The sequence below is a fragment of the Coregonus lavaretus genome (genome assembly GCF_964263955.1).
Source record: "Coregonus lavaretus genome assembly, chromosome: 23".
Classification (NCBI taxonomy): domain Eukaryota; kingdom Metazoa; phylum Chordata; class Actinopteri; order Salmoniformes; family Salmonidae; genus Coregonus; species Coregonus lavaretus.
This window is the reverse complement of record NC_140010.1, coordinates 43,430,486-43,451,786: the sequence shown is the minus strand read 5'-3', so window position 1 is coordinate 43,451,786 and position 21,301 is coordinate 43,430,486. Positions and strand designations below refer to the sequence as shown.

At 42.6% G+C, this 21,301-nt stretch overlaps 2 protein-coding genes across 4 annotated transcripts in view; one reads left to right on the top strand and one right to left on the bottom strand.

Annotated features, from left to right (window-relative positions):
• The window catches only part of slc39a6 (solute carrier family 39 member 6), a 30,035-nt gene extending 25,947 nt beyond the window's left edge, over positions 1-4,088 (top strand). For all 3 annotated transcript variants that reach the window (XM_084139732.1, XM_084139733.1, XM_084139731.1), the window contains exon 12: positions 2,408-4,088. In XM_084139732.1, the coding sequence (XP_083995858.1) occupies positions 2,408-2,560 (153 nt within the window). In that variant the 3' untranslated portion in view covers positions 2,561-4,088. The remainder of the gene's footprint in view (positions 1-2,407) is intronic.
• Positions 4,089-18,976: 14,888 nt separating this feature from the next.
• crfb16 (cytokine receptor family member B16) overlaps positions 18,977-21,301 on the bottom strand; it is a gene marked incomplete at both ends in the record, with an annotated part of 17,368 nt that continues 15,043 nt past the window's right edge. The window contains one exon of the mRNA XM_084188014.1: positions 18,977-18,991. Coding sequence (XP_084044140.1) covers positions 18,977-18,991 — 15 coding nt within the window. The remainder of the gene's footprint in view (positions 18,992-21,301) is intronic.

The following is a 21,301-nucleotide window of genomic DNA, read 5'->3' as shown; positions in this document are numbered from 1 at the left end:
TTGAGTGGCACAGCCAGAGCCTGGACTTGAACCCAATTGAACATCTCTGGAGAGTCCTGAAAATAGCTGTGCAGCGACGCTCCCCATCCAACCTGAGCTTGAGAGGATCTGCAGAGAAGAATGGAAGAAACTCCCCAAATACAGGTGTGCCAAGCTTGTAGCGTCATACCCAAGAAGACTCAATGCTGTAATCGCTGCCAAAGGTGCTTCAAGAAAGTACTGAGTAAAGGGTCTGAATACTTATGTAAATGTGATATTTCAGCTTTTTGAAAAATATATAAATTAGGAAAATGTCTAAACCTGTTTTTGCTTTGTCATTATGGGGTATTGTTTTGTAGATGATGAGGGGAAAAAACTGTTTATAAAATTTTAGAATAAGGCTGTAACGTAACAAAATGTGGAAAAAGTCAAAGGGGTCTGAATACTTTCCAAAGGCACTGCAAGTGACATCAAATTACATCACATTATACCCGAGGGGGAAATGAGAAGTACTGTGCCACACACCCTTTATCAAAGTCACACAAGTGCGCATATTTTTCTCTTTCTAAGAAAACATTATAGAATAGGCCTATACAATCTCTGAGCCATGTTTAGATATTGATTTCACACACATTGCACTTTGTTTCAGTGTTGTTGAGTAATCGTGTGTTTTTCATTTAAGAAAATACAAAGTGTTGGTATACCTGATTGTTCCCTCATCAGGCATTATGATAATGCATGGAATCAGGAATACCAACACTTTGCATTTTCTTAAATAAACAAAAATATAGTACAGTAACTGTTGACATTTCATTTTCGCGCTAAACGGAAACCATGACCCCAAAACCGCAATGCGTACCGCCCCATGGGTTTGGTGAACCGTTACACCCCTAATATTCAGGCCATACAACAGTGTTTTTAGCAGCAGTCAGTTGTCCTCCCACCAACAGAGCAACATTGAGTTTGTTTACCAACAGTCAGCACCATCTGTTATGCTGGTGCAGCTGGACTTGTCAAAAATACCCATCCCACGAAGGCAAACAGAATTGTACTTTTGCTTAGCTTTTTGCTTATCTTGCTGATAAGTGGCCATCTGAACCATATGGCCTCTTCACACACACACACACACACACACACACACACACACACACACACACACAAAGTGAGAGAAGCAAGTAGGGACTGGAGCTGTCACAGGCAGCTGACTGTTGTACAACCCAGCTAAGTCCCCTCAAGTCTGACCTCTTGTGGCCATGTTAAATGTATGCGATGTCTTCCAAAGCTACAGTGCCTTCGGAAAGTATTCAGACCCCTTTGACTTTTTCCACATTTTGTTACGTTACAGCCTTATTCTAAAATGGATCAAATGTGTTTTTTCCCTCAGCAATCGACACACAATAACCCAAAATGGCACAGCGAAAGCAGGCTTTTAGGAACTTTTGCAAATGTATTAAAAATAAAAAACAGAGACCTTATTTACATAATTATTCAGACCCTTTGCTATAAGACTCCAAATTGAGCTCAGGTGCATCCTGTTTCCATTGATCATCCTTGAGATGTTTTTACAACTTGATTGGCGTTCACCTGTGGTAAATTCAATTGATTGGACATGATTTGGAAAGGCTCACACCTGTCTATATAAGGTCCCACAGTTGACAGTGCATGTCAGAGCAAAATCTCTGGAGAGACCTGAAAATAGCTTTGCAGCGATGCTCCCCATCCAACCTGACAGCTTGAGAGGATCTGCAGAGAAGAATGGGAAAGTCTCCCCAAATACAGGTGTGCCAAGCTTGTAGCGTCATACCCAAGAAAACTCTAGGCTTTAATTGCTGCCAAAGGTGCTTCAAGAAAATACTGAGTAAAGGGTCTGAATACTTATGTAAATGTAATATTTCAGTTTTTGGTTTGTCATTATGGGGTATTGATTGATGAGGGAAAAAAACAATTTAATCCATTTTAAGAATAAGGCTGTAATGTGACAATGTGGAAAAAGTCAAGGGGTCTGAACACTTTCCAATAGCAATTTCTCGATCAGGAATACAATAAAGGTGCGTCTGTGATTGGAGGCTTCTGTTACCACAAATTTACATTTACAAGCGGCTGAGTGGCATTTCAAAATATTTCAAAAATACGGATCTCTTGTGATATGGATATTACACGTCAATATCGCAATTTCGATATCAATTCGATAAATCGTGTAGCCCTACCATCATGCATTTTAAAAGCATAGGGTTGGTGTAATTATTGGATGGAGAGCGTTTCCACCGTTGTTAAATCCATTAAATAAAGTGTAAAATTGCATACTTAGGGGAAGGGCGGAGAATGGGGATGCAGGATTAGCATGTTTACTTGATTCTATGCCTTGAATTAGAAGCTGCTTTCCCAGATAACTTCCATTCAGTACAAACCAGTGTTTGACGTTTCACAGGTCCCGGAGATGCTCCACAACGATGCTGGGGACCATGGCTTCAGCCATTGCGGCTTCTTCCTGCTCCAGAACGCAGGCATCCTTTTGGGCTTCTGCATCATGCTGCTCATCGCCATCTTTGAACACAAAATCCAACTGGAAATAGACCTCTAAACGGTTGGATCTCAAACCTGGTCTCCAAGGACCCCTGTGTTTGCAGGTTTGAATCCAAACCGAACTTGGTACTGGGAGAAGGAATAGATGAATCGAACATGGTTAGTTGATTAGAACAGAATGTAGCCTTCAGTTTGATTGTAAGCCCACATGCACAGGCATCCTTGGAAGACCAGCAGTGTTGAGAAACACTCCTCGAACTGACAGGACCAAGCGCCGTGTGTCTCAGCTGCCAAGTGGCCACATCACGAGTCAGCCATTACTGTGTCTTTCCCTCTCATCTCCTCTCCTCCAAGAAGTGAAAAATAATAATGGTAATGATTAGTGTGACCATTTCTTTTTGGTCAAGATTCACCTGTTGCAAAATGTCAATTGGCATGTATTCTGTATGTGTGTTATGTTTGTCAAACCTTTTGGTGTTGCATAGCTGTCTGTCTTCCCTCAGTGTGCTTCATGTTTTATTTCTGGTCAAGATTTACAGTAAAAAAAAAAAATAGAGGACCACGTTTTGTTGACGGGATGTTTGGAAAAAACAAGCTTTATTTGTGGGCGTCAGAACAAGGGCCAATCCTTTTTATTTGGTTTATTTCAAACCCTTATGTCACATTCCTGAGACAAGTGAAAGCTCATTGATTGGGGAGGGCAATTGGGCAAGGAGGCTTCATGCCCAATTTCTGGGCACTGTTGCACAAGTTGTGACTTTAAACATTATAAATCTGCCAGTCGCCTTGAGCTTGTTTTAATCCCAACCTAACCCACCTCCTTGGTAACAGTGCACCACGTCTTTAACTGCCCAATCAAAACTAATCAAGCCAATTTAAGGGCAGTTAATTTCACTATGCCTCTGGAATTGTATGCATAGTGTTATGCTCGGTGGGGGGAAAGAACTTAATCGGTCTTTGAAGTCTGTTACATTGTCCTCACAGAGGAAACTTGGTTGTAAATGTGTTGTAAATTATCCTTGATTTGAAGAGACTGCAGAGCTATTGCAGATGTACTGTATCTGACAATTAACACTGTGTTGAGCATTTCCTCCCCATGAAAATAGTCTATTAGAGAAAAAAGGCTCCAAATCTCTATCCCAAAGTTTGTTCATTTAGCCAGTGTCAGTAGGATATCCAGTCATGGGACTAGATAGATACATATCTATCACAGATTGTGATTTGGAGGCCTTTTTGCGATCTGATACATGAATGAATTTTATCTTCACTAAGTTATTATAGTGGTAACTCAAAGGTCCTATGATGAATGTGTGATCTATGTGTTCAGAATGAAGCCACTCAAAGTGGTATTATGTTTAAGTTATCGTGCCAATATCTCATCTCGCTGTGTTTGAAAAGATAGCCAAACCTTTGTGGTCAGGAACAATTCATGTTTTCATGTGTTTCACACACTGTTTAGGAAGAAGTACATCATGAAGGGAACCATTTTTGTATGCCATCATTTGACTGTTGTGTACTTCAGGCAGCTTTGGATGTAATATGTGTTACTTTACATTCCAGAAGAAAATAAAAATTAATGCCTACCACCTCTTTGGCCTCACTGGATAAGTAGAGTATGACTGCACCCACAAGAATGTAACGTCAACATTGAAAAGCCTTTCGATCTGGAAGTTAAAGGTAGTTATGCTGCTAATCTGACATTGAAATCAATTGACAGAGCACCACTGAATAGGGTTGGGCAGTATTCAGATTTTCATACTGTTTCTGTACCATACCGGGTTATACGGTATTACCAGAAGTGCACACAAGGACTTGGGGGGGACTGCACAAAACAATTTAGGCAACAGGGATCTTGATCCAGGGGGGGGATTGAATGTCTGCTGTAACCAAGAAGCTTGATCTTGACACTTAGTTAGCAAACCAAATGCATTAACTGGAGCCCTGAGCTGGATATCATTTATTTGACACATCTTAAATTTCTTTGATTTTATAATTATACTTTAATCGCCCAAGCCTATCACTGAACATTGCTTCCAGAGGAAATTTGTTTTGAGTTTAGTCATTTAACTACTACCTCTTGGTGACCACTGGATGGCAGTCTAAATCCATTTACCGGTAGCAGATTAATTATTACTGAAACAGGATATAAGTGGGAAATATAAAGATCCACTCCATTAAAAAAATTCGAGGCCCCTTACACTGATGCAAAAAAATCTAACAAAATGTATAGCGCATAGAATTAAAAAGGTATTGTCGGACATTATTCATTCTAATCAGACAAGTTTTTACATGGACGATACATTGGAGATAATATAAGGCAAGTACTGGAAACAATAGAACACTGAAAAATCTGGGAAACCAGGCCTGCTATGCATTAGCTGACTTTGAAAAGGCGTTTGATAAAGTACGACTGGGGTTTATAAAAATAATTTTTTTACATTACCTTGTAGTTTACCAATAAAATGGTCTGATGGTGATGTGGATATACTCTGAATACATATCCCAAAATAAATAAATGATCTCACTCCAATACATTTTAATAGAAAGTTAGCAAAAATAGATAAGATCTTGCTACCATGGAAAGGTAAATACCTGTCTATTTGTGGAGAAATCACCCTGATTAACTCTTTAGTATTATCCCAGTTTACCTATTTGCTTATGGTCTTGCCTACGCCTAGCGAACAGTTGTTTAAATTATATGAGAAAAACATATTCCATTTTATTTGGAACGGCAAGCCAGACAAAATTAAACGGGCCTATTTATATAATGAATATGAATTCGGAGGACATAAATGATTAAATATTAAAGCATTAGACCTATCACTAAAAGCTTCAGTCACACAAAAAGTTATACTTAAATCCAAACTGGTTCTCTAGCAAATTAGTAAGATTGTCTCACCCCATGTTCAAGAATGGCCTTTTTCCCTTTATTCAGATTACAAACTCTCACTTTAAGTTATTTGAAAAGGAAATCATCTCCCAAATATCACTATTTCTAAAACAAGCCATAGAAAGTTGGTTGCAATTTCAATGTAATCCTCCAGAAACAACAGAACAAATAATGCAACAAATATTTTGGTTATTATTTTTTGATAAAAAAAAAAAAAAAGGTATCATCTTCATAAATTAAATCATAGGTAGAACTGGTGGAGTTATGTCGCACATGCAGCTAACAAAAACATATGGAAATGTCTGCTCTACCCAAAATTACAACCAAATAATTGCAGCATTACCGCAAAAATGGAGGAGGAAAGTGGAAGTGGGAAAAAGTAAGGAACTTGTCTGTCGGCCCTGCATTAAAGACCATAATTGGTTAAAGAAAATTGTGATAAATAAGAAAGTATACCAGTTTCATTTAAGGACCAAAGGATTGACAGCCGTCCCATATAGATTGCAAAATAGTTGGGAAGAGATTTTTGACGTATCGATTCCATGACAAATGGTTTATGAACTGATACGCAAAACGACACCGGATTCAAAACTTAGAATTTTTCAATTTAAATTATTATACAAAATTCTTGCAACCAATAGAATGTTATTTATATGGGGGATACAACCTTCCCAGCTCTGCAGATTTTGCTGTGAAGAGACAGAATCATTAGATCATTTGTTTTGATACTGTCCATTTGTAGCTTGTTTTTGGTCACAGGTTCAGGAATGGCTGAAGGATTGCAATATTTACCTGGAGCTAACCCTGCAGAAAGCACTACTCGGTGATCTGAAAAGTCATTGTCAATCGATCTATAATATAATAATACTTTTAGCAAAAATGTTTATTTTCAATTTACAATCTGTAGAAACAATGAGAATAGAAGGGTTCAGAACTTTTATGAAACATCACAGTACAGTTGAGAAATATATGGCAAGTAGAAATCCAATATGGATGGTGTTAAGAGATAGATGGGAGGGGTTGAATGGAGCTGAAGGTTGGGACTAATAACAACTAATAACAACAAAATAACTAATGTAAATCATACTGTGTCCATAATAAGTATATAGGTTGAGAACTTTTGTGAAAGAGAACAGTTTGGGGGATATGGCATGTAGAGGCAAACCGGATGGTTTGAAAATGATCAGAGAGGTTGAGGGTAGAGGAAGTTCAGGAGTAAAAACAAACAAAATAGAATTATTGTAAAATTGACTGTGTCCATAAAATGTATATAGTATGTATAAGCTGGAAGTAGAGGCCTAAGTGTTGTTGTTCACTAGTTTACTCCAATTAGTGGAGGGGTGGTGGGGTTGGAAAGTAATAAAGGAAAATACATTTTTTAAAAGGATATGTGTATATACAGTGAGGAGAACAAGTATTTGATACACTGCCGATTTTGCAGGTTTTCCTACTTACAAAGCATGTAGAGTGTAATTTTTATCATAGGTGAGAGACGGAATCTAAAACAAAAATCCAGAAAATCACATTGTATGATTTTTAAGTAATTAATTTGCTTTTTATTGCATGACATAAGTATTTGATCACCTACCAACCAGTAAGAATTCCGGCTCTCACAGACCTGTTAGTTTTTCTTTAAGAAGCCCCCCTGTTCTCCACTCATTACCTGTATTAACTGCACCTGTTTGAACTCATTACCTGTATAAAAGACACCTGTCCACACACTCAATCAAACAGACTCCAACCTCTCCACAATGGCCAAGACCAGAGAGCTGTGTAAGGACATCATGGATAAAATTGTAGACCTGCACAAGGCTGGGATGGGCTACAGAACAATAGGCAAGCAGCTTGGTGAGAAGGCAACAACTGTTGGCGCAATTATTAGAAAATGGAAGAAGTTCAAGATGACGGTCAATCACCATCGATCTGGGGCTCCATGCAAGATCTCACCTCGTGGGACATCAATGATCATGAGGAAGGTGAGGGATCAGCCCAGAACTACACGGCAGGACTTGGTCAATGACCTGAAGAGAGCTGGGACCACAGTCTCAAAGAAAACCATTAGTAACACACTACGCCGTCATGGATTAAAATCGTGCAGCGAACGCAAGGTCCCCCTGCTCAAGCCAGCGCATGTCCAGGCCTGTCTGAAGTTTGCCAATGACCATCTGGATGATCCAGAGGAGGAATGGGAGAAGGTCATGTGGTCTGATGAGACAAAAATAGAGCTTTTTGGTCTAAACTCCACTCGCCGTGTTTGGAGGAAGAAGAAGGATGAGTACAACCCCAAGAACACCATCCCAACCGTGAAGCCTGGAGGTGGAAACATCATTCTTTGGGGATGCTTTTCTGCAAAGGGGACAGGATGACTGCACCGTATTGAGGGGAGGATGCAAGCCGCCTCCTTTTTCTCCAAATATAACGATGGTCATTATGGCCAAACAGTTCTATTTTTGTTTCATCAGACCAGAGGACATTTCTCCAAAAAGTACGATCTTTGTCCCCATGTGCAGTTGCAAACCGTAGTTATGGAGGTTTTGGAGCAGTGGCTTCTTCCTTGCTGGGCGGCCTTTCAGGTTATGTCGATATAGGAGTCGTTTTACTGTGGATATAAGTACTTTTGTACCTGTTTCCTCCAGCATCTTCACAAGGTCCTTTGCTGTTGTTCTGGGATTGATTTGCACTTTTCGCAACAAAGTACGTTAATCTCTAGGAGACAGAATGCGTCTCCTTCCTGAGCGGTATGACGGCTGGGTGGTCTCATGGTGTTTATACTTGCGTACTATTGTTTGTACAGATGAACGTGGTACCTTGAGGCGTTTAGAAATTGCTCCCATGGATGAACTAGACTTGTGGAGGTCTACCATTTTCTTCTGAGGTCTTGGCTGATTTCTTTTGAGTTTGAAGGTAGGCCTTGAAATACATCCACAGGTACACCTCCAATTGACTCAAATGATGTCAATTAGCCTATCAGAAGCTTCTAAAGCCATGACATCATTTTCTGGAATTTTCCAAGCTGTTTAAAGGCACAGTCAACTTAGTGTATGTAAACTTCTGACCCACTGGAATTGTGATACAGTGAATTATAAGTGAAATAATCTGTCCATAAACAATTGTTGGAAAAATGACTTGTGTCATGCACAAAGTAGATGTCCTAACCGACTTGCCAAAACTATAGTTTGTTAACAAGAAATTTGTGGAGTGGTTAAAAAACGAGTTTTAATTACCCCAACCTAAGTGTATGTAAACTTCCGACTTCAACTGTATTTATCCTTGAGCAATATAGATGGTGTTGTCATTCGTTAACATACATTGCGGAAAATTCTGAGTTCTCTAAGGCTCTACAGACGGAAAAAACAATCGGACCTCCTCGACATAGCATTATTCTTTCTTCATAAACTGGGCTGACTTGAAGGTTCATGGATACAAACTAATGCATCCAAGCGGGATACTGTATGTGGTGACCCAAAACAGTCAGGCGTTTACTTCATATTTTAGACCCCCATGGAGTGCCCGTTTGGGCGGAAGTCTCTGGGACCAAGACTAGCTAGCTAGCTAGCTAACGTTACCTTACCTTCACAAACAAGAAGTGGACATGGAGGAACAGCTTAGGTAAGAGTCCTTTTTGTCTTGTAATTTCACATTTGGAAGGTGCATTAAAACATTTAGCTAACATGTTTATATAATTTCTAGCATAGCCAACTAGCTAGCAAGCTATATGAATGATGAAATTAAATTAGCTACTCTCGAGCGGATCACTATGGTAGCTAGCTATGGCTATTTTTAAGAAAAAGCAAGACCCTATCTTGGAAGCATATCCAACTGCTCGAGCATTCTACTCAATACATTGTCAATGAGCGCTGATTTAATCAAAAGTGCACTACAGTGGCTTGGACATACAATGACATTGCAAAAGGAGGCAAATAATTAGTATGAAACCCTTTTGTCATCATTTTGATGACGCCAGATTGATTTTAGATGCAGTATAACTGTCACGCCCTGACTCAGGGGACTCTTATATGTTGAGTCAGGGTGTGTATATTCTTTGTTGTGTATTTTCTATGTTGTTTTTCTAGTAGGTGTATATCTATGTTGGCCGGTGTGGTTCCCAATCAGAGGCAGCTGTCGCTCGTTGTCTCTGATTGGGGATCGTACTTAGGCAGCCTATTGGCACTAGTGTGTCGTGGGATCTTGTTCCGTGTAAGGTATGTTGTGTGTGCGCTACCTTGGACTTCACGTTTCGTTTGTTGTTTTGTCGTGGTGTTTATCAGTAAATAAACATGTACGTATATCACGCTGCGCCTTGGTCTGAACTGTCATTAAACGAACGTGACAATAACGTTATCTAGGCTAGTTAAGATTGAGAGGAGACCACAGAAAATTTCGTCAAAAATAGCTAGCTAGCAATGCTAAGGTTAACTGTTAGCTAGCTAGCTATTTTTGACGAAATTTTCTAACTAATGACGACATGATAATGATGGCAAAGTTGTTTCCTACTAAACATTTGCCTCTTTAGCAATGTCCTCATATTTCCAGGCCACTATAGTGTTATTTATACAAAACAGTCGTTAGCCTCTATCTGTCACGACTTTTGGGCACCACTATGGCGCCGCCGGCAGAGTGCGGCTTGAGAATGCATGACTGATATGCAACCTATGAATAGCAACATTTGTTTTGCATTTGTCTATTTTACCGAGCTCTCTGACTGTGTATGTGTCTGTCTGTATGCCTGCCAGCCAGCCTGTCTGTCTGTCTTGGAGTTCCAGATGTGGCTGGAGGAGTGGTGGTGGCCATAGGAGGGCACATTTAATACTGGAGCACATGTATAAGCTCATTGTCATGAAGTTAATCTATAACAGCTGATACAAGTATCCAATTGTAGGTACTACTACAGTGCTAGCTAGCAAGTACATGTACATATGGATTTAGAGTACTATTTCATTAATGTACAGGGTTCACTTTGACCCAAGACAACAATCCAGACTAAGAATTTGCAAAAGGTAAGATCAGAATGAATACTAGTATTATATGCAGAGTGGACCTGATCCTAGATCAACACTTCTACTCTGATGGCGAATTCTCTCTCTCCCTCATCCTATCTATAACTTCAGGTTGACCCCCTGGTCTATGATTAGTAGATGTGGGTGAGTGGACATACAGATCTGGGACTAGTTTAGCAACAGCAGCTCTTCTCAACTATTGGCAAGGATTTATTTGACATCCAATCACCATGAGAGATGCTTTGTTCTGCATTCAACACTTTTATTGCAGGAGAGATGAGCAATTATCAGATCCCCCTGCTTTCGTTCACCTCTTGGTGCAGTCTGATGACCATCTCTGCAGCCAGGAAGAAGTCCACCAGCCGAAGTAGGAGCCAAGTTCATCATCGCCATGCAACACTCTACTGACTGAGGTAGACTATGCTTTGAGTAGCGACTGACTGACAGGCAGGCAAAGACACACACACATTTGACTTGACCTTATATTGACAGCACTCTACTCACATATACCCCTCTCCCTTCCCCTCCCATTCATCTCCCGAGTGGCGCAGCGGTCTAAGGCACTGCATCTCAGTGCTTGAGGCGTTACTACAGAACCCCTGGTTCGGTTCCAGGCTGTATCACAACCGGCCGTGATTGGGAGTCCCATAGGGCGGCGCACAGCGTCGTCCGGGTTTGGCCGGTGTAGGCCATCATTGTAAATAAGAATTTGTTCTTAACTGACTTGCCTAGTTAAATAAAGGTTAAAAAAAAATAAAAAATTACATCTCCCGTCTCCACCCTAAGTGCCACGTGGTCTCCCATCTTGGTTTAGCTCCTCATAGTGGCCTCAGCTGGACCCCACAGCATTGCCTCTTGGTTTAGCCAGGTGAATCAAGAGCTTCACCCCGGCCCGGCCTGGCTTTGTCTTCCAGGTGTGTCACAGTTACAATCCCCTTTGCTTCCACCCAACTCAATTATCTACTAAGGGCTTCACATTCTTCTTGAGGCGCTCCTATTACTTTCTTTTTTTAATTAAATGTTATCATGGTCGGAAGACTTACAAAAGTGAATGATTATATTCCCTCAGGGGACAGTACAAGAGACTGTAAGGGGGCTGTTGCCTGATTAGATTTTACATAAGTTATTTTTGGAATAAATTATTTTCTATATTCGTTGACAGTGCGCCTTTCAACAAAGGTTCACCTTCCAACAGGACAATGACCCTAAGCACACAGCCAAGACAAGGCAGGAGTGGCTTCGGGACAAGTCTCTGAATGTCCTTGAGTGGCCCAGCCAGATCCTGGACTTGAACCCGATTGAACATCTCTGGAGAGACCTGAAAATAGCTGTGCAGCGACGCTCAGGGTCATTGTCCTGTTGGAAGGTGATCCTTCGCCCAAGTCTGAGGTCCTAGGTGCTCTGGAGCAGGTTTTCATCAAGGATCTCTCTGTACTTTACTCTGTTCATCTTCCCCTCGATCCTGACTAGTCTCCCAGTTCCTTCCGCTGAAAAACATCCCCACAGCATGATGCTGCCACCACCATGCTTCACTGTATGGATTGTGCCAGGTTTCCTCCAGACGTGATGCTTGGCATTCAGGCCAAAGAGTTCAATATTGGTTTCATCAGACCAGAGAATCTTGTTTCTCATGCTCTGAGAGTACTTTAGTTGCCTTTTGGCAAACTCCAAGTGGGCTGTCATGTGCCTTTTACTGATGAGTGGCTATCCGTCTTGCCACTCTATCATAAAGGCCTAATTGGTGGAGTGCTGCAGAGATGGTTGTCCTTCTGGAAGGTTCTCCCATCTCCACAGAGGAACTCTAGAGCTCTGTCAGACTGACCATCGGGTTCTTGGTCACCTCCCTGACCAAGGCCCTTCTCCCCAGATTGTTCAGTTTGGCCGGGCGGCCAGCTCTAGGAAGAGTATTGGTGTTTCCAAACTTCTTCCATTTAAGAATGATGGAGGCCACTGTGTTCTTGGGCACCTTCAATGCTGCAGAATATTTTTGGTACCCTTCCCCAGATCTGTGCCTCGACACAATCCTGTCTCGGAGCTCTACGGACAATTCCTTCGACTTCATGGCTTGGTTTTTGCTCTGACATGCACTGTCAACTGTGGGACCTTATATAGACAGGTGTGTGCCTTTCCAAATCATGTCCAATCAATTGAATTTACCACAGGTGGACTCCAATCAAGTTGTAGAAACATTTCAAGGATGATCAATGGAAACAGGATGCACCTGAGCTCAATTTCGAGTCTCATAGCAAAGGGTTTGAATACTTATGTAAATAAGGTATTTCTGTTTTGTATTTGTTATCCATTTGCAAACATTTCTAAAAACCTGTTTTCGCTTTGTTATTATGAGGTATTGTGTGTAGATTGATGAGGAAAAAATTGCATTTAATCAATTTTAGAATAAGGCTGTAACGTAACAATGTGGAAAAAGGGAAGGGGTCTGAATACTTTCCTAATACACAGTATTTTGTTTTCCAACCCTCAGGAGACTATCAGAAGGGAGTGGTCAACTCCAGCAGCTCCTCTAGGTGCTCCAGCAGACCTGTGTTTTAGATCCTGCTGAAACGGTCCACTATCAGCCAGGTGAGGATGCTCTCCCATGGAAGGAAGGACTGTTGTGGCATAAAAATGGCTGAAAGTTGCCTGGGTAGCGCCTCCTTTCTCCAAAAAGTTTAATTTTCCCCTGAAAATCTTAGTGGATTAAACCGACAACTATGGACAAGACTGTTTAAGGCAAACCATGTTTTCCTGTCATCCAGAATCTGCAATCTATTCAGGTATTAAGATGGGATCCTCCTCAGCCCCACTTTGGGTACGCTATTTTACAGTTTGCTCATTTCTGGCACTCTCCCTGCATATTTGTTATTTGCCACTACTTTATCATGCATGCACTTTTCATATTATATGTATCCTAATTTATGCGTGCAGAAATTGACGGGATTCTGTTATCTGGCCCGGGTTACCCTGGTGGGAGGAGTTTGCACTGGTTGAAAAGTGATTGCATTCGTATTGGGACCGCCTCCCGGGCGTGAGCCAGGTGCCCCGTTCAAAGCCCATGGCATGAGAGAGGGGAAGATCAGTGAGAAAGTCAATACACAGGTGGGACCATGGCCGTTGTGGAACTGGTAAAGGCTGTAACTTACCCGCTGAAGATCCGGGCTCTCTGCAACGACTCGAATGCCGTCGTCATCAGGGGGAGTGGGTAGCGGTTCTTAACCGTGATGTCGTTGAGCGCCCGGTAATCAATGCACGGCCGTTGCCCACCATCCTTTTTCCCCATGAAGAAGAAGCCTATGCCCGCGGGTGAGGTTGAAGGGCGGATGTGACCCTCGACGAGTGCCTCGTCGATATACTCCCCCATGGCCAGCATCTTCGGCCGGGACAAGGAAAACAATCGCCCTCGTGTGGGCATGGCGCCCGGCAGGAGATCGATAGTGCAGTCGTATGCCTGTGAGGAGGTAGACCCTTGGCACGCCTCTTACTAAACACCTCCCCCAGATCCCAATACTCCTGGGGAACGCCTGCCAGGTCTGGGCCAGTGACGGAGTCTGTAGCCGTCGTCTTCCCGGTGGCAACCGCTAGTGCGGTAGGCGGTTCGGAGTGCGGGACCTGGGGAAGAGGTGAGGACTGGTAGGTGGTCTGGGACGGTGGTTTGGGCTGATGCGGGGTCGGTTGAGACCGGAACAGAACGGGGGCAGATCTCTCTCCAGGATGAGCCGCCCCGTGGACCAGTCTATCCGGGGATTGTGGGGGACACTCCGGAGAGTCCACAATGAAAAACTGGATATCCTCCCATAGCCACCCGGACACGCACGGGGACAGTGCGCCGGGTGATGAAGCCCGACCCCAATGGCCGGCCGTCCAGGCCCATGACCGGAACCGGCTCGGAGAGGGAGAGTAACGGAACGCTCCACCCTTGGGACAGACCCATGTCCAGCAGGTTTCCCGCGATCCCAGAATCCACCCGACGCAAAGTGTGGGCCCACTTAACCCTAACGGGAGAAATATCCGGGAGTCTCTGGAGTTGGGGTTTTGGTTCCGGCTCGCTAGCACCCCTCCCAATGCTAGCGAGCCCTCCCGTTTCCCGGCTTCTCCGGGCATGAGTCGCATTGGTGACCTGCCTGGCCGCAGAACAGGCAACGTCCCTGGTGCAGATGCCTCTGCCTCCCCATCCTGGACAAGCGCGCCGCACCCAGCTGCATAGCCTCCTCCTGAGGCGTCTCCTCCCTGAATCGGCGGAAAGCCTCCGTGCTGATATTGGAAAGCGGAGGCGCGCCTTGCATCATCCCTCTCTCGTGCGCCCTCTCACGACACCGATTGTCTACCTGCACCGAGAGGTCGACGAGGCCGTCCAGTCACTCAGGCAGCTCCCTGAAGGAGAGTTCGTCCTTCATCCCCTCCGACAGCCCCTACGCGTAAAGGACGACCAGGGCGGCCTCCTCCCATCCTGCCTCTCGAGCCCGGGTCCGGAACTCCACGGAGTAGTCCGCCACCGAACGGTCACCCTGCCTCCCGGCCTCGTGCCCCGACACCACCCGAGAGGTGTCGAACACCTTGTGTAACTCCCGGGTGAAATGGTAGGAATCAGAGCACGCCGGAGTTTGGCTCTCCCACTCCGCGGTAGCCCAGGAAGGGGCCCAACCCGTCAACAGAGTGATGATGTAGGCCACCCGGCCCTGCTCCGTAGGGAAGGAGGAGGGTTGTAGGCTGAATACCAGGGAACACTGGGTGAGGAATTCCCTGAAGCCCTCTGAACGTCCGTCATACCTCTCCGGAGGTGGTAGGTACCTGCGATGTCACAGGCGAGACTGGAGACGCCGCTGCCGCGGCTTCCTCTCCGCCAGCTGCCTGAGCTGGTTGGGTGTCCACCCGGCTCTGCACGGCGATCGTCAGCTGGCGGAGATTCTCGGTGAACTGCTGCAGGCTGCGATCATATTGCTTCAGCATAGCACCCTGCGTTGCCAATGCGCTCCGATACTGTGCTGCCTCCATTGGGTCCATATTGGCTCAGTTTTCTGTAAGGGTTGGTGTGAGGTGTGACCATGGTGTGGTACAGGATAGACAGTAGGCAGTAGGCAGAGATGGTGAAACAAGGATCTTTACTGGTGGTCCCGAAGCCAGGATACAAAACAACGGACTTAACACAATAAAAGAAAGGTGGAGCAAATAAGTCTCCTAAAACAGGCTGACAGCCAAAATACGAAAGAGTAACTATGACATGCATCTCAGATCAGACACTGATTAGTACTGCTGAGCATAGAGAAACTAGCAGAGAAAACTGAGCAAAGGAACATAGGGAAGTAAGGGCATAAATACACAGGTGAACAGGTAGACACAGGTGACACCAACAGGATGATGATTAGTCCAGACTGTGAGGAAGGAGGTGCCTAAGGTTGTCGGAGGATGACACCTAGTGGGTCGCTCCGGAACTGCGACCCCCCTCCTGTAACATAAAGGGCTAATCCTTAGGGAGAAATCCCGACCAACCAGCAGACCCATTCTGGTGAAATTTGTTATTGAACAAGACAAAGACAAAGAAAACAAAACAACAATACATTTGGAGTAACTGTCAACCATTACCAACATATAGCTTTTCCTTTTACATGCAGGCATGTGAAGAAAAGCAATACACATATCACTTGATGTGGGGAAAACTTCAATCTGTTTGGAGTAACTGTCAACCATTACCAACATATATTTGTTTCTTTTACAGGCAGGCATGTGAAGAAAATCAATTTCATATTTACCAAAGGGCCCCAGGGGACTTGTAATTCCCGCTTTGGACACATGACTCACATCGTGATTCATGCGTCCAAAAAAACAACAACACTGCCTATTAAATAAAAAATAAACTAATTAGAATAAATCAAATTAGAATTACAACTCTTGAAATAATTGTATCTCATAAGGTAATGGTAAAATAGACAAGAGACAGGTGTCCTTCATTCAGGGGCAGCGCTCTCTCTCTGTCCTTCTCGTGGTCCGAAACACACATAGGACTATTGCTAAATGATAAACTTCTTCCTAATTCTTTTTTTTTATATTTGAAAAAAACAATGTTTCCTGTCTTTCTAGTGAGGGTGTTCAGGCCTCACCAGGAAGTCAGAACAGAGGTCAGAGGTCATTCAACCCCATTAAGTGAGTGTGTTTCCCTGTACCTCAGACATTATTTAAAGATATTTCAAACGTTCTGCGTACCAGGTTTACATTGGGTTTTTCAGTACATTTCTTATCAAGAGAATTTACATGTGTGCAACCAAAACTCTGGCAATAGAAACTCCAGAAAATTTCATTTGAGTACAGCATCCTTTCTAACCCGTGAAAAACCCACTAAATCAAAAATAAAAAGACCCCAGAGTATTAACCACAAACAAATATTCAATAATAATAATATGCCATTTAGCAGACGCTTTTATCCAAAGCGACTTACAGTCGTGTGCATACATTTTTACGTATGGGTGGTCCCGGGGATCGAACCCACTACCCTGGCGTTACAAGCGCCATGCTCTACCAATTGAGCTACAGAGGACCACACAGGTGGGTTGTGTGTGGGTGCTGGCATGTGTGTGGAAAAAATCGTAGGGTAAACACAAACAAAATGGCCAGGCCTTACTTAATTTGGGAGCTCCCTTAATAGCTGGATCCGGGTACCTTTAACTGCTCTCCCAAGGCACTTGCCTTATGAAGCCTTTCAAAGGGAGAGATACAGAATCATTGATAAACGTGTAAAAAAAACTTGGTAGCGGACATTCCATCAGTCGTATACAGAATTATACTTCAGACACGTCAGATGATACGGTGCCGTAAAGCTGAATTAGGCACCTTCTAAAGTAAATTATGGTTTATCAGCTCAATATTCGGTACTTAAAACATTTACTTGGATCTATTTCATTCTGGACACAATTCCACCTAATGGGAAAATGTTGTTGTTTTAGATGACATTAGCTTCTTACTCAAATCACTGGTGCTACCCAAACTATAGAATGTATTAATAATAATAGGAAATTATTCAATTATTCATACCTCTGTCCCATATTCCCCCACTGTCTCTCTTACCCCCACTGTGTCCCTTACAGCCAGTTTGAGTACAGTGTGTACTGGCGGCTATCTATTGTTCCACAGGAAGCTTATCTCTTAACCCAAACACCAGATGGCTCAAACACGAGAGTTGTGAACCAGACCTTGAAGAGTGAGCAGCCTCTAATTTAAGTCGCAATGCTCAATCCCTCTGTCTTAAATCTTCAAATTACTAAAATATTGCATTATTGGATTGCTATCTGAAAGCCAATTACCATTCACTTTGTTACTTTCACTAGTCTCCATATCTGTTTCCCTCAACTTGGACTTCCTTCCCAATATGAATACCTAAAGCACTACTGCTTAAATACACGGATCACTCTCAAACAACATTCTACTTTCCCCCCTATTGCAAGGTTTAAAAAAACATGATAACTCTCTCTATATTGGAAGGCATTATTTTCATCTTACTATACCTTCAAAAGTTACTCTATATTTATTTCAAATTTCTGTCGGATATTCACTTTCTGCTTCAATATTTATTAAATGTTTATTATTTTAAGATTCATATGTAATGCTTTGGAGGGATCAATATGTATTAACTGGGTTGCACTGTCTATCAGTCCCATGTAGATGGCATGCTCTGTCCATAATAAGTCTCTACCTAGCACGTTAAACGGTTGAATAGGTGAATACAGAAAGTCATTGGTTCTATTTAACAGGGTATGTGCTTATTTTAGAATGTATTTCCAGGGTGGAGGAAATCTGATAAGTTCTATTGGTTAGGGGTAAATCAAGTCCCATACAATGCTTTAACCTCATTTTCACCAAATGATCCATAAAGGGACCACTCTGAACAGAATACTTTTTACATTTAATAATTTAGCAGACGGTCTTATCCAGAGCGACTTACAGTTAGTGAGTGCATATATTTTTTCATACTGGTCCCCCGTGGGAATCAAACCCACAACCCTGGCGTTGCAAGCGCCATGCTCTACCAACTGAGCTACACGGGACCACTTACATACATCTACCTGTGGGTGTGCAAGTTGTATATTATTGTTATTATTTATATTGTTACTTCATCAGCTCTCTAGTAACCCATTATACAAATGTTATGTTACTTTATCTCTAGTAACCCATTATACATTTGTGCTACATCACAAATTCCTCCTCTACACCAGTGTTCTATTCATACAGGAGTTTAAATATTCACTAGTGTTCTATTTAACAGCATATTCGGAAATAGTCCTTTCTCCTTTCATATCTCCATACAGAATCCCTTTATAACGTTAGAAATCTTTAGGTTTTCACCTCCACACCGCAGCAACAATCACAGCGCAGCAGCCCGAGAGGTACACATATCTTTCAATGGCTTCTCCTGTCAGTGCCCACTACCTGTAGATCAATGGGAGGTGGTGGACAGAACTCCTAGATAACGTTATAGATCTAAAAACTCAGCTCACACAGAACTGGTTGGGGTATTCATTATTTTCCCTATAAAAATATACCTAGTTATTCACACCCACAGCACTCCATGTGCATCTATGCACCATATATATCTTCAACGGTTCTAGCCTCCCAGAGACTGGTCCCAGACCACATAGACAATTCAGAAATGTCTATAGACCGCTACTTCCTATATATATATAAAACAACACCGTGTTCAATAACACCATGTGCTATTATTAGTAGTCCCAGACTACGATGGGTGGTGGTGGACGGAACGACCAGATAACGTTATAGATGGAAAAACTCTCTCACACACAGAACTGGAAAACTCGGCTCATACAGAACTGGAAATCTCAGCTCACATTCACACTGGAGCTAGTCCCCTGACAGCTCTCATTCACTCAGTACATTATAGCTAAATTTCAATCTCTTATTATCCCATTTTCTATCAGCTTGTTATCCATATTTCAATCAGCTTATTATCCAAATTTCAATCTTATTAGTAATCATTTCAATCAATTTATTATCAAAATGTCAATCAGCTTAATGTGTCATATCTTTTTATCCATATTTTAATGTTGTTATCCAAATTTCAATCAGTTTAATATCCACATTTCAATCCAAATGTACTAATTTCAATCCATTTATTATCCAAATTTCAATCAGTTTAATATCTCACAATCACATCCACATTCACTTTGTAATATTCCCAAACATATTACCCCATGTGCATCTTCAACAATTCTACAATTCTCTTCTTCAATACAGTGGCTTGCGAAAGTATTCACCCCCCTTGGCATTTTTCCTATTTTGTTGCCTTACAACCTGGAATTAAAATGGATTTTTGGGGGGTTTGTATCATTTGATTTACACAACATGCCTACCACTTTGAAGATGCATTTTTTTTATTGTGAAACAAACAAGAAATAATACAAAAAAACAGAAAACTTGAACGTGCATAACTATTCAACCCCCCACCCCCAAAGTCAATACTTTGTAGAGCCACCTTTTGCAGCAATTACAGCTGGAAGTCTCTTGGGGTATGTCTCTATAAGCTTGGCACATCTAGCAACTGGGATTTTTGCCCATTCTTCAAGGCAAAACTGCTCCAGCTCCTTCAAGTTGGATGGGTTCCGTTGGTGTACAGCAATCTTTAAGTCATACCACAGATTCTCAATTGGATTGAGGTTTGGGCTTTGACTAGGCCATTCCAAGACATTTAAATGTTTCCCCTTAAACCACTCAAGCGTTGCTTTAGCAGTATACTTAGGTGAACCTCCATCCCAGTCTCAAATCTCTGGAAGACTGAAACAGAATTTCCCTGTATTTAGTGCCATTCATCATTCCTTCAATTCTGACCAGTTTCCCAGTCCCTGCCGATGAAAAACATCCCCACAGCATGATGCTGCTACCACCATGCTTCACTGTGGGGATGGTGTTCTCGGGGTGATGAGAGGTGTTGGGTTTGCGCCAGACATAGCGTTTTCCTTGATGGCCAAAAAGCTCAATTTTAGTCTCATCTGACCAGAGTACCTTCTTCCATATGTTTGGGTAGTCTCCCACATGGCTTTTGGCGAACACCAGATGTGTTTGCTTCTTTTTTTCTTTAAGCAATTACTTTTTTCTGACCACTCTTCTGTAAAGCCCAGCTCTGTGGAGTGTACGGCTTAAAGTGGTCCTATGGACAGATACTCCAATCTCCGCTGTGGAGCTTTGCAGCTCCTTCAGGGTTATCTCTAGTCTCTTTGTTGCCTCTCTGATTAATGCCCTCCTTGCCTGGTCCGTGAGTTTTGGTGGGCGGCCCTCTCTTGGCAGGTTTGTTGTGGTGCCATATTCTTTCAATTTTTTAAATAATGGATTGAATGGTGCTCCGTGGGCTGTTCAAAACATGACTTAGTACTTGGTGGCAAAACCCTTGTTGGCAATCACAGAGGTCAGACGTTTCTTGTAGTTGGCCACCAGGTTTGCGCACATCTCAGGAGGGATTTTGTCCCACTCCTCTTTGCAGATCTTCTCCAAGTCATTAAGGTTTCGAGCCTGACTTTTGGCAACTCAAACCTTCAGCTCCCTCCACAGATTTTCTTTGGGATTAAGGTCTGGAGACTGGCTAGGCCACTCTAGGACCTTAATGTGCTTCTTCTTGAGCCACTCCTTTGTTGCCTTGGCCGTGTGTTTTGGGTCATTGTCATGCTAGAATACCCATCCACGACCCATTTTCAATGCCCTGGCTGAGGGAAGGAGGTTCTCACCCAAGAACATATTGATTGAACATATTGATTTTGTCCACAATTGACTGGATGGGTTTTTGAAGAACATAATATATTATTCTGTATAACAGAATATATCTCTTTCTGTTCATCTTGTTGTTCATGTTCTCAGTCATTAGTTTTCTCATGGCTGCTCAGTTCTCTCGGCTGCTCAGTTAAAAGGATGGCATTGATTGGCT